The following is a 14,036-nucleotide window of genomic DNA, read 5'->3' as shown; positions in this document are numbered from 1 at the left end:
TGTTCACTGGACATTATCATCATATAATTCTATTTTCATCTTGATATTAGCATCTGTGGATTGTTCTTATTCAAAGAGAGATGTTGATGATTTGTGATATAACAAGTGAGGCTTTTATTGAAATTTGGATTCTTTAGGTACTGTGAGACACTTCAGTGCGGAAAGATTACTGTCAGGAAGAGTCGGAAATGTGAATTCTGTTGCCTTCACTGACATCTAAGGAAGGAGGGGTACCTTGCTCCTCTAGGATAGAAGTGGGCGTTCAGCCTTCCACCAGGAGTGAGGAGGGGGCCTTGTTATCCTTCCAGGTGTTACCCCCCCAGGTGAGGTAAAATCTCCCCGCTCAGCTTTAGGTGCTGGTTGTGCGGGTGGGGCCACAGTGGGAGTGTTTGGCTGGAGTGGAACAGTTACTATCTAAATGTTTTTCTGCCTTACTAGATTCTTTCTTTCATGGTTCTTTGGCTAAAGAGAGAGTTTCCTGTATCTGAACTCACTGATATTTCCAGGCTGTTGGCTTCTGTAGCACCTCGTCTGGGATATATGAGGCAACCAGAAAAATCAGGAATCTCATTGGTGTGTCATACCTTGTGTCCCAAAGTTCCTAGTTGGTCTGAGTTCTTCTCTCCACATTTCAGAATATTTTACTGGTTTTTTAATAAGGCAAAATGTTGTTAGCTATATTTAGGGAGCAGGATAGGGGAAAATATGTCAACTACATCTTTCCAGAAGTGGATCTCCCCAATCATTGTTTGTTTGTTTAATCTAGTCACTACCCAAATACAATTACTCACCCCCCTTTAAACTGACCTAAAATGCTTTACAACACAAACACTTATTAGCCATTTGTCATTTTAATATGTATATATAATGCAGTTGAGTCAAGTATAATATATAGTGAAATATATTATTATCCTCCTTAATGAGTTTTTCTTTTTGCCTTAACTGTTAGGATCATTAAAATGCTCTATTTGGAATATTGATTCTCTTTTGCAGCAGTAGACATTTATGTAGATTACAAATTTTGAAATATTTTGTAAACAGTTTTACTAAAATCAATTGAAAATGACATTGCAATGTTGAAAAAAAAATTTTGTGCAGGACAAATATGTCCCATACATTAATTCAATTTAAATGTCCATTAATGTCAAGGCCACTGTTGTCTTTTTTATTTCTACATATATCTTGGTATGTTTTGAAAATTCCTTTCTAACTTCCTATTTGATGTGTCAAAATACAGAATCCCAGCTGTAGGTACACTTTTTTGGTTGGACTTGGGAAAGGTGAATTGTTTTACAAGACTTGAATCTCCTGTGTGTATAATTTTTAAAAGTCAGTGTTTTCTATTATCTAGTGCCTTTAAATTCACATTTAAATAATTAAAAATTTAAAATACAGTATATAATGTTTAAATTTTTAATTCAGAATACATTTTATTGAATTTAATTACATATTAGGCATATACTTTGAGTTAACACAACAAAAAATTTAAACATTCTAATACAAACATTTTCTGTACCGTCTACATAATGCAAAATGGCATTAATGAGAATTTAGACATACATGTTAAAAAAAGAAAACCACAATTATTTGGAAATATGCCATAATAAATCCATGGTCCTTGATTTTTTTTTTAAAGTAAAATTTATGGACAAATTTCTATCTTAAAAGACACAAAAGCAGTTCATGTAATCATACTGTGTGATATTTTTATAGCATTATGTAGCATTACAGTTAATTACAAATACTATGAAATCTAATAATTTCATTTGTTTATCAAATAATCTTTAAAAAATAATTTGTGCTAATTATATTCTGAAGTAAATTACAAATTAAATAGCAGAATCAACTTTTATGAACAAAAGTGCTTAAACATAATAGATAACACACCAAATAATACAAGGACTTTAACCAATACTCTAAACAAGTTTCACTAGCTTTCTCCCATTTAGGACATGAGGAATGAAGAAATAGATGTTATAGGTCAATCACATGATTAAAAGTAATTTTGACAATATTAGTCATGAGTAAGCTTTACTGATTTCATAAATATTATAAAGGCATAATCAGGCATTCCTGACTTATTGAGAATCATACAGATATTATCATTATGACACATTAATCATGAAGATAAGCAAATCCAAAGAATTGTCCAGTTCATTTCACAGGCCATCAAAAATACAACTTTGCTTCCTAGCTTCTCTTACAACTTGTGAATCACATTTTTTAATGCTGATACATTTTAATCATAGTACTGCTGAAAAGTAATAAATCTTTAAGCTTACTAAATTGTCTCATAGACATCTCACCTAGCATTTACTAAGGACAGTTCTTTCCCTGAAGGTGAATTTCAAAGTGTTTATTATTCAGATTTACAGATGTTACTCCTGTGCCTAGGCTAGATTATCCATTCAATTCTTCGCTCCTACCTACAGGTTAAAAATGTGACTTACCATCTGTTTTCCATTTGTCCTGATAAAATTATACATAGCTCTTTCTTTCATTCTCATTGTTTGGATGATAAATTTTATGGTCACACTAGTTATTAGGAAGTAAAATTAGGGAAAAAAATTAAGACTCTCCAAACAAGCAAAAATATATTGATTCCTTAGCACCACTGCAGGGATAGCATAAATATGCCACAGCATAGGTTCTATAAGCCTTAAGAATAAAATTATGGAACTTATTATTTAACTAACCATCTAAAGAAGTCCAATTTTTTTTAATGACAGTTTATAGATAATAGCCTGATTTTTCTAAGACTCTCCTTAGTAGAAGGCCAAAGTTGTTCACCATGGTTGTTTAACCTAGACTCTTAAGGAGAACTCCTTGAATTTCAATTCCCAGTCCAAATACTTCATCTCTCAAGCTTGTTTCCTCATGTATAGCAAAGTATGTAATAGTTTCTATAGCATAAGATGATGTGGAAATTAAATGAGATAAAACATTTCAAAGTATTTAGCACAGTACCTGTCACATGCTAAGTACTCAACAAATGTGAGTCATTACCATTTAACAATATGATATACCATCAATAAAGAAATCAGTTGATAAGCTGCACATGTAATTGACCTTCCAGATATACTGCAAATACATTCCTAAATATCATGTGAAAGAAATACACATAGGATTCCAGTTTTCTTTATATCTCTGCTAGAGAAGATAAATTCAGTTAATTAATCAAATTCAAAGTAGATAACATACATATGTATAATTTAAGCATCCAAAATAATTGAGTCATTCATCTATTTTTCATTCATTCAATAAATATTAATTCAGAGAAAGCTATAATAGGTCAGTGTGCCTTTTAATTAATACTAGAACACACACTTTTGAACTTGCTCCCACCTAAAAATCTTAATAGGAAGTACCTAATTCATTGCAAAACCTGTTCCATTAGAGAAGATTCATTTTCTATAAAGAAGTAGATTCAGTAAATAATTTTGCATAAATCTGCTTAAATGCCTCAAAGATGAAAACCCAGGAAGTATGTGAGCAGAACTGACATTCTTTTTGATGTATTTGATTATCAAATACAAACTTACAGAGACCAAAGTAAAGACAAACTTACAGGGACCAAAACTAAACAATGAAAGTTTTCTAAAAAATATATTTAAGATAAATTTTTGAATTGGATTCTGAGATATTCTAAGGGACTATGAGGTATTGGCAGGGAGGAGGAATAAGAAAGGTAGTGGAGTGGACACTAATATCTACAGTGCCATGCAGAGAACTACAAATTGCTAAAATTCTTTATATATATATAAAGTCAATACATTACCTTAATGAAATAAAGGATAAAAATAAAATTAACATTTGCACTACCCATAAAAAATAAAGGACAATGGGAATTTAGATAAGTTGAAAGCCTGTATAATACCCTGTATAACAGTTTAGGAATCAGAACTCTCTTTGCTCATTATTACACATTATTAAAATTCAACAGAAGTTTTTATTATATTGCTACTATTTTTCAAAGAAGTGGAAGCAAACACTGAAGTTATAAAGGATTGGTTTATCTTTGTTAAAATATTTTGTTTCACTTCTGATGTCACAATTTAGATTGTTCTTCTAAAAATAAGTATAAATTTATAAAATTTTATTTTTACCTATACATTTATCCATTCACTACACACTTCATGACCTCTACAATGTATCTTCTCTGTGGTAGGTATAGGACAAGCAAATAAAATCAGAATCCAAGAAGGAACATATGTATATGTATAATACAGGTAAATAAGCACAAAAAATAGGGAGTTATTTGAGCACATATGATGGTACACAGTCAACTGGGAATGAGGGATCTGCCAGGAAGTCGCATCAGATTCAAGTCTTGAAGGCTAAACTTGAGTTCATCAAAGGGGAGGAGCACAGGGGCAGCATTCTGAATAGACTCTCTCTTTGTCAAGGCTAAATCAAGACAGTGGGGAAAAACTGCAGCATTAAGATATGGCAAAGGGGAGCCTATAGAGGTCTGTCATGGGAACTGGGACATTATGCTCCATAGTGAGAGTTGTGTTTTAGAAATATGGCCTGGCAGCAATGCTAAAGAGGCATCTCAGGTGGTTCCGTAAAGAACCTGCCTGCCAATGCAGGAGATGTGGGTTCAATCCCTGAGGTGGAAAGATCCTCTGGAGAAGGAAATGGCAACCCACTCCAGTATTCTTTCCTGGAAAATCCCATGGACATAGGAGCCTGGTAGGCTACAGTCCATGGCGTTGCGAAGAGTTGGACACGACCGAGCAACCAAGTGCACACACACACACAAAGCAATGCACAAAATGGATTAACAGTAGATGAGGCAGATGTAGGAAAATCAAGACCTTAGCTGTTGCAGCTGGTGAGCATGGGGGTAGGGGAGGCAATGAGTGGATTGATGAGGCCAAAGGAACAGAGATTCATGACTAATAAATATTAGTTAACAGAGGAGAAGAAAATGGCACTGTGAACTTTAGGTTTCAGCCTGGGTAACTACATGCTAAGAAAAAAGAAAAGAAAGACTACAAAGTGAAGATTTATATTAAAGCATAAACTGAATATGAAAATACCTGGGAATTTTAAGACATCATTAAATCTACTTAATATGCAGCAAAACTCTGTTAGCTGGAAAGATGAATAGAATTTCCCAAGGTGTCTAATATATAAACGTGGCGTAATTTTCCGACTTCAGCTTTTCTGCTTTCTTAGTCAATTTACAATTGGTCATTTTTAGTTAATCCATTCATTTCCATGAGGTTACTTAATGGAAGCATTCCATTTTTTAACCTAACAGTGGTGAAATAATTTTCTGGAGGTTCTCCAGAGAGACTCTGAAAAGTCAAAATTCAACTTTAATTTCCTGAGTACCTTTTCTGCTTAAAGTTCCTTTATTTTCAAGGAAAAATAGCAAACACTGACATTTAAAATTTCAATTTACTACATAAATATTTCAGATTATTTTACATTGGGACAGCAATTTTTCTGCCTGAGAATCATTTTAGTCTAAATAATGGTGGCGAAATAGAAGAATACATACTGCACATGAGCTACAAATTGTATAGGGATTTGTATATATCTAGTCACAAATGTATTTGAATTGGATTTAGTCAAAAAGCGAGTCTGACTAATTTTTCATTGAATTCAAATTGTTCAGATTAAGTGAACTGCTTGGTTGCCATCACAGAGATACCACCCAAGATCATTTTGTCAAATTAATAATTAACCAAACCAAAACAAATGCGTGGCTTGTGGCTCTGAGACAAGAATATGATGAAACCTGTCATTACTTAAATGATGTAGTCTATTCAATAAAACTTTTGTGGGTAGTTCACATGTTTTATGCAAAACAGTGCTGCAACAAACAGAAAACCTTCCAAGTCACACTTCATGTGTATTATTCATACTAGTAATATTTTAACATTAGTTAAGATGCCATATAAAGCATAATTTTTTACTATCTCAATTTTATTATAATTTTTTCAACCAGAATATCATACAAATTTCCATAAAGCATTTTTTTTCAAATAATTGAACTTCTCTTTTTCAAGCATTAATCCCCTAGGTCACCAAGACTGTGGATTCTTCACCACCATTCCAAACCGTCCCTCTTTGCCTCTAATTGTTCTGATCCCTGCTGCACTGTGAGCTGGGGGACAGTGGACTCATAAGCACCAAGGACCCCCCAGCAGGCTTCACATATTGTCTTCAACCTAACCTAGTATCCTGCTGCATGATACCAATATTCCATTCAAAGCCACTGACAACTTTTGATGTCTCTTCAGATTTCATTCGACTTGGTTACAATGAGTTTTATAAGATAGTTTGGTTATATACACAATAGAAAGCCTAAGGCACTGGCAACAATGTAGAACAACTTTAATACTTCTTGATTTCAGACAAAGGCATTAGTATTATAATCCACTAATGATGCTTTTTGAGATATTTAGCCAGCCATGGATAACACCATGAAACACAGAAGCATGCCTATAGCAGTGAGACATCATGTCTATGTGAACCTTAATCCTACATCAACAACAGCTGTAACTGAAGAAATCCAAAACCCACAGCTTAAAATAAAAAATGCTCTCTAGGAAGTCTAAGAATCACTTTAGCTTAATGTGGGGAAACAGTGGAGATGAGTGGAATGAGACTGAGAAATTTGCTTCTGTGGTGATGGAGAATCGGGGCAAGTGTACGGTTTTATTTCTTTGCCTTCAACCAATGTTTTCATAGGAAAAGTATGTTTTCCTTGTGGTGACTGCACAGTAACCATCATTAACAAAGGTAGAAAGTGCTAATTTCCCCTTGATGACACTTCTTTTCAGTATGACTGAAGAATGAACTTTACATGAAATTATTACAAATACTTCTACACCTAGTAAACATGATTGGGGAAAAAACCTTTTAAGACAAATGGCAAAGCTTTGTTTTTAATGAATTCTTTGGTTATAAACAGGTCTTGAGTGACATTCACTCTGTGTACTATTTAGTTTTGCTGGTGTCTGTTCTGCATGTCCCTTAAGGACTGGAATGAAATTAATTATCCTGGGTTATAGCTCATAGCACATACTTAATACAATTTACCTTGCTTTATTGTAAAATACAGAATGAAAATATATCTGTAGATCTGAAATTGCATATATTATTTACAAAGCTACTACTGAGCATTTTACATAAACTTTTCATCCTTTTAAAGGTAAAAAATCACACGTTCTTAACAAGAAGCAGAAATAAAGCTGAAATGCAAAGTCTCTGTACGTCTTCCTGGGACTCTTGACATGATGTTTGTCCCTCACTGGCCCATGGATTCCTGAGTTACATAAAGCATAATGAAACATAATTAGCACATCCTGGTTATTCTGTAACAACTTATTATCATTTTAGCAAAGCAAAAATTTCTGGAAGGAGGTGATACAAAATTGCTAAACCAAACAGTTCCTAAATACTCAAGAGAAACATGATGAAATAAGGAAATTTTGATCCTTATCAGTAAAGAAATAAAACTAATATTGATTCATTCACAGACTAGATGTGTAGGAATACGTGAGAATAAAATAGGAGAATCCAGAAAAACTGAAACAGAAAAAAAATAAGACTACATAAAAAGTTATAAAATAACTCGGCCTGTGGTGACAGAAGAAAAAAATGTATATCTGCAGTGCAACAGATTCACTTTTAGATTGGTTGTTACATGTTCTCTGGTGGAAAAAGGATGCCATTTATTTACTGTGTAACTAGTATATTCTCCTATAATATCCAAGCACATAGTGAATGACTAGGTCTTTAATGAAACTAAAAAAACGAGATGGATTAACAGGCTGTGCATATTGAATTTTATGTTTTATTTAGAAGGTAAGCATTTGGAAGCAACTTACATTTTTCCTGTGCCTAGGGCCACTATTTTCTATACCATTGCTATCATCCAATTTCCTGTATAGAAAACAAAAAAGGAAATTACTATATGTTTACACTGCATCAGACTAAGTCAGTACACCATCTATATCATAGCCATCAAGTTAAAATATGAGGTCAATACAGATAGGATTTATTCTTGCTAAAAATGGTGTTTAACTCATAACGTTGATTTTATTTGCATGCCATTGCTTGGAGAGGAACCATTACCACAGCTGAGTGACAAAGGCCTGTTTATTTTATGCAGAGAGAACTGCCTTTCCCCAAGCGTGAGTGAAGGCTTCAGTATATGGCCTAACATATGTTGCTTTGACCGATCAAGATAATAGCCACTCTAGAGGTCAGCCAGTATGTAGATAAAGGTGCTATAATCCAACATGTTTATACACTAAACTAGAGGTTAAGCATGGCTCTTTGTCTCCTCAAAGTGCATCAGAATAAGACCACAACGTGGGCTCCAGATTCTTAAGAAAGACTAAACCAGGTCACAAGGGTACATAATTAATACCCTTCTAGATCTTATGGGCAGGCTTGAGCGTATTAAACTAGTCTCACCAGATAATAAATTCAACCATATAATCAGTTACATCAAAATTGCGAGGAGGAGTTGTAGGTAAAATTATGTGGATTAAATATCTTGGTGGATCAATTAATTAGCTCTTAGATAAATTAGATAAATTAATGAGCTCTTCACTGAACTGTTTGAAATGAGTAGCTTATTATACTCTTCCTACTATTTTTAAAAGTCATTTTAAAAGTCATTCATTCTGTGAATGCCTGGTATCTAAACACATATATAAGCATCAAATATAAAATATATTGATAAACAATATTCTCTTTAAAGACAAATTTATCTCCTAAACTAAAAATTTTTAAAAAAGCATTGGTGAAAGGCTGCTCTAAATGAGTCCAAGTGCCCTTCATACTTGTATTAAATCTAAAGATACTAACAAAACCTAAAGATGAGAAATGTGACTGCAAGGAAATGGAGGGGAACACTGGGGAGGCTGAGCTGGGAGAACAAAAGAATCCAGGCAAGGGAATAATTGTTTCAAATATCTGAGTAGCTGTCATGTTGTTCATGATTCCAAGTGCAAGAAAGTTAATCAGTACATGCAAATCAGAAAGATAACATGTTCAAATTAATACAAACAAGTTCTCCAGAAAGAGGTTCACATCCTTTTCAATCATAAGAGTCTGATTCTAAGACTAACAGTTTTTGTTTTTTTTTTTTTTCCCTTATCTGGGGTTATGGAACTCTTGATATAATTATTGTATGCCCTGACTTTAGAAACTTGTGTCCTGTTAATTTGAGTGAAGTGAGTAAAAATAACTATTTGAATAATGTCTATGAATATACGCATGACAACTATCCACCCTGGTCTTGCTATTTAACTGTGGTTATAGCGCTCACACCTCAAAGCTCGTCTTGACTGACAAAGATAGACTCCAAGTGTCCATTTGGGCTGGTAATAGTTGCTCAGGCTTCCCTTTTCCTAGGTTTCTTTTGGCTGCTTTACTCTGGTCTCATTTTCCAGACCCTGGCTCTAATACTTGAACTTCAAACCCAATTTCGGGCAACTCCCTCAGCCCAGTGGAGCTGGGCGCCACTCTCAGTTCCCTGGCATGGTGGAACCAACAACTCCCACTGTCACCAAACCAAATGACGTCACTGGTAATTTTCTTTCTAGTTCTCCTCCTGCTCAGCTCAACTCTAAACAAGGGGGACTGTAAAAGAAATAGTGACACAATTTGTGTTCTCAGAAAAATAATAACAAATAGAATCTTAGGTCAGTGATTTTCAACATGACAGAGAATCAAACTCAGTGATGGAGACTTTAAAGAAACATAGATGCTCAGGCATAGAAGGCATTCCATAACCAAAGCTTACGCTAAGCACTTTTACACAGAGAAAGTCATTTAATCCCGAAGCCTTATGTGGTAATGTCATTAAACCCATTTTGTCAAAGAGAAAACGGAAGTACAGCGAGGTGTTGCAGACAGGTAAATGCCACTCTTCACCACAAATGGACATGTGCAGAAAATAGCACACAATATACTCCTGTACCTTTTTTTCCTCTAACTGCAAACATTTTATTTAATATCATATTTATCTGTATTTTATTCAAGGGAAAATTATTCTATAAAAAATAATACTTACAGCTCTTCACCTTGTTCAAATTCTTTCCCATCATCTGTGTAACAAAAGAAGAACTTAACTGTAAGGCTGGTTTATTATTCTTGTGGAACATATATGCTCAATTCTACTTTCCCCTGGATTCTGTATCCCTGACTGCCCATGCTGTTCTCCTGCTCTGCAGTGAGAGGCGACAGCGGCACGTCTGCCGTGTCCACTCCTCCCCCGCTCTCCTGACTTGCAGCTTTGATCAAGCAAAACACCGGCTTCCCTGATGGCTCCGTGCATAAGGAATCCACCTGCAATGCAGGAGACATGGAAGACACGGGTTCAATCCCTGGGTGGGGAAGATCCCCTGGAGAAGAACATGGCAATCTGCTCCAGCATTCTTGCCTGGAAAACCCCATCAACAGAGGAACCTGGCTGTTTACAGTCCACTAAACACAAGGTACATGCTGAGGTATAACTGACAAAAATTGATCAAGCCTAGTCTAGTGCCTGGGATCATCAAAAATAGCACTGACTGACTTGTAATTATTAAAGTTACTAAACAGCACAAAATAGGGAAAAATACAGAATGCAAGATAAATTTTCCTAGGGGGCCAATGGTTTCTCAATCTGTAATCCATCAGGAACAGGCTATGAAAACAGATCTGGCAGGCAATGTCTCTTTCATGAGAATTGAAAAATGTTTGATAAAACATTTTTAAAAATGAGTTATCTAAGTAAAAGAATAACTGCTTATCTTTGAGATCTTTTCTATTAAGTTATCACAGAATTTTCTAATATTCTAGTACCAAAGCATGTTATCACTTAAGTGGTGTGTTGGTACCGGTAACACCAAAGAAAGGGGGATAAAAGGCATATTTTAACACTAAAGCTTTTTAGGAAGTTGAAAAAAGAAGTCCATCAATATAAGCTCCTAGCTCACAGTCATCAGTGATATTAACATAAATACCACTAGAAATAACAAAAGTTAGGTTTTTTCCCCCAAAACTCTAAAGCCGCTGTAATGTAGTAAGTCATAACATGAAAATGTTATCTGAAAAAAGAAATCTTACCTGAGGGCTTCTTTTTCTTTTGAGTATACATTTCAAAAAGCAGAATAATAGTCACTAAGAGAACAACCTCAGCAACTATTGCACAAAATGCTTTAAGGGGTACCAAATAGCTGAGCACGACGAGTTCAACGTGTCCTTCACTCTCCCCTAACTCGAATATTGCATGGCACCAGTAAGTTCCCTGGTCATCCTCTGAAAGTTGCGTTATCTTCAGGCTTGTTTCATTAGCATGTTTTCTACTGATCACATGCTTATCATTCACTGGAACACCAATAGGAACCTAATATAAGGAGACATTAAAATCCATTCCTGTCATAGTACATAAAAAATGTATGTCCTGAATGATCTAGTTTTGAGTGAAAGCTACAATACAGTACCAAGAAAACAGCTTACTAGCAAAAGGGCATATTGAAATTTGTGAGAAGTTATACATAACAGCCTTGTCTAACTCAATGAAACTATGAGCCATGCTGTGTAGGGCCACCCAAGATGGACAGGTCATGGTGGAGAGTTCTAACAAAACGTGGTCCACTGGAGACGGGAATGGCAAACCACTTCAGTATTCTTGCCTTGAGAACCCCATGAACAGTATGAAAAGGCAAAAAGATAGGACACTGAAAGATGAACTCCCCAGGTTGGGAGGTGCCAAATATGCTACTGGAGATCAGTGGAGAAATAACTCCAGAAAGAATGAAGGGACGAAGCCAAAGCAAAAACAACACCCAGTTGTGGATATGACTGGTAATGGAAGTAAAGTACAAAGCTATAAAGAGCAATATTGCACAGGAAACTGGAATGTTAGGTACATGAATCAAGGCAAATTGGAAGTGGCCAAACAGGAGATGGCAAGAGTGAACATCGACATTTTAGGAATCAGTGAACTAAAATGGACTAGAATGGGTGAATTTAACTCAGAAGACCACTATATCTACTACTGTAGGCAAGAATCCCTTAGAAGAAATGGAGTAGCCATCATAGTATACAAAACAGTCTGGAATGCAGTACTTGGATGCAGTCACAAAAATTACAGAATGATCTCTGTTCATTTCCAAGGCAAACCATTCAATATCACAGTAATCCATGTCTATGCCACGAGCAGTAATGCTGAAGAAGTTGAATTGAATGGTTCTATGAAGACCTACAAGACCTTCTAGAACTAACACCCAAAAAAGAGGTCCATTTCATTATAGGTGACTGTAATGCAACAGTAGGAAGTCAAGAACTACCTGGAGTAACAGGCAAATTTGGCCTTGGAGTACAAAATGAAGCAGGTCAAAGGTTAACAGAGTTTTGCCAAAGAACGCACTGTCATAGCAAAAACCCTCTTCCAACAACACAAGAGACGACTCTATACATGGACATCACCAGATGGTCAATACTGAAATCAGATCGACTATATTATTTGCAGCCAAAGATGGGAGAAACTCTACACAATCAGCAAAAACAAGACCGGGAGCTGACTGTGACTTAGATCATGAACTCCTTATTGCCAAATTCAGACTTAAATTGAAGAAAGTAGGGAAAACCACTAAACCATTCAGGTATGACCGGAATCAAATCCCTTACAATTATACAGTGGAAGTGACAAATAGATTTAAGGGATTAGACAGACAGAGTGCCTGAGGAACTATGGATGGAGGTTCATGATACTGTACAGGAGGCAGTGGTCAAGACCATCCCCAAGAAAAAGAAATGCAAAAAGGCAAAATGGTTGTCTAAGGAGGCCTTAAAAATAACTGTAAAAAGAAGAGAATCTAAAAGCAAAGAAGAAAAGGAAAGATATACCCATTTGAATGCAGAGTTCCAAACAGAAAGGAGACATAAGAAAGCCTTCCCAAGTAATCAGTGCAAAGAAACAGAGGAAAACAACAGAATGGGAAAGACTAGAGATCTCTTCAAGAAAATTAGAGATGCCAAGAGAACATTTCATGCAAAGATGGGCACAATAAAGGACAGAAATAGTATGGACCTAACTGAAGCAGAAGACATTAAGAAGAGGTGGTAAGAATACACAGAAGAACTGTACAAAAAAGATCTTCATGACCCAGATAACTACAATGGTGTGATCACTCACTTAAAGCCAGAAATCCTGGAATGCGAAGTCAGAGGGCCTTAGGAAGCATCACTAGAACAAAGCTAGTGGAGGTGATGGCATTACAGTTGAGCTATTTCAAATCCTAAAAGATGATGCTGTTAAAAGTACTACACTCAATATGCCAGCAAATTTGGAAAACTCAGCAGTGGCCACAGGACTGGAAAAGGTCAGTTTTCATTCCAATCCCAAAGAAAGGCAATACCAAAGAATGTTCAAACTACCACACAATTGCACTCATCTCACACGCTAGTAAAGTAATGCTCAAAATTCTCCAAGCCAGGCTTCAACAATACATGAACCGTGAACTTATTGATGTTCAAGCTGGCTTTAGAAAAGGCAGAGGAACCAGAGATCAAATTACCAATATCCATTGGATCATAAAAAAAGCAAGAGAGTTCCAGAAAATCATCTACTTCTGCTTTATTGACTACGCCAAAGCCTTTGACTGTGTGGATCACAATAAACTGTGAAAAATTCTTCAAGAGATGGGAATACCAGGCAACTTTACCTGCTCTTAAGAAATATATATGCAGGTCAAGAAGAAACCGTTAGAACCAGACATGGAACAACAGACTGGTTCCAAATTGGGAAAGGAGTACGTCAAGGCTGTATATTGTTACCCTCTTTATTTAACTTATATGCAGAGTACATCATGAGAAATGCTGTACTTGATGAAGCACAAACTGGAATTAAGATTGCTGGGAGGAATATCTACAATCTCAGATATGCAGATTGTACACCACCCTTATGGCAGAAAGTAAAGAACTAAAGAGCCTCTTGATGAAAGTGAAAGAGGAGAGTGAAAAAGTTAGCTTAAAACTCAACATTCAGAAAACTAAGATCATGGCATCCAGTC

At 35.6% G+C, this 14,036-nt stretch overlaps 1 protein-coding gene across 3 annotated transcripts in view; it reads right to left on the bottom strand.

Moving 5' to 3' along the window:
• Positions 1-1,419: 1,419 nt before the first annotated feature.
• EMB (embigin) overlaps positions 1,420-14,036 on the bottom strand; it is a 122,622-nt gene continuing 110,005 nt past the window's right edge. For all 3 annotated transcript variants that reach the window (XM_043887640.1, XM_043887641.1, XM_043887642.1), the window contains 4 exons: positions 11,086-11,365; positions 10,049-10,082; positions 7,851-7,905; positions 1,420-7,285 (listed from right to left, as the gene is read on the bottom strand). In XM_043887640.1, the coding sequence (XP_043743575.1) occupies positions 7,268-7,285; positions 7,851-7,905; positions 10,049-10,082; positions 11,086-11,365 (387 nt within the window). In that variant the 3' untranslated portion in view covers positions 1,420-7,267. The remainder of the gene's footprint in view (positions 7,286-7,850; positions 7,906-10,048; positions 10,083-11,085; positions 11,366-14,036) is intronic.

Source organism: Cervus elaphus, chromosome 25 (assembly GCF_910594005.1).
Source record: "Cervus elaphus chromosome 25, mCerEla1.1, whole genome shotgun sequence".
NCBI lineage: Eukaryota > Metazoa > Chordata > Mammalia > Artiodactyla > Cervidae > Cervus > Cervus elaphus.
This window is presented reverse-complemented; position numbering and strand designations above follow the sequence as displayed.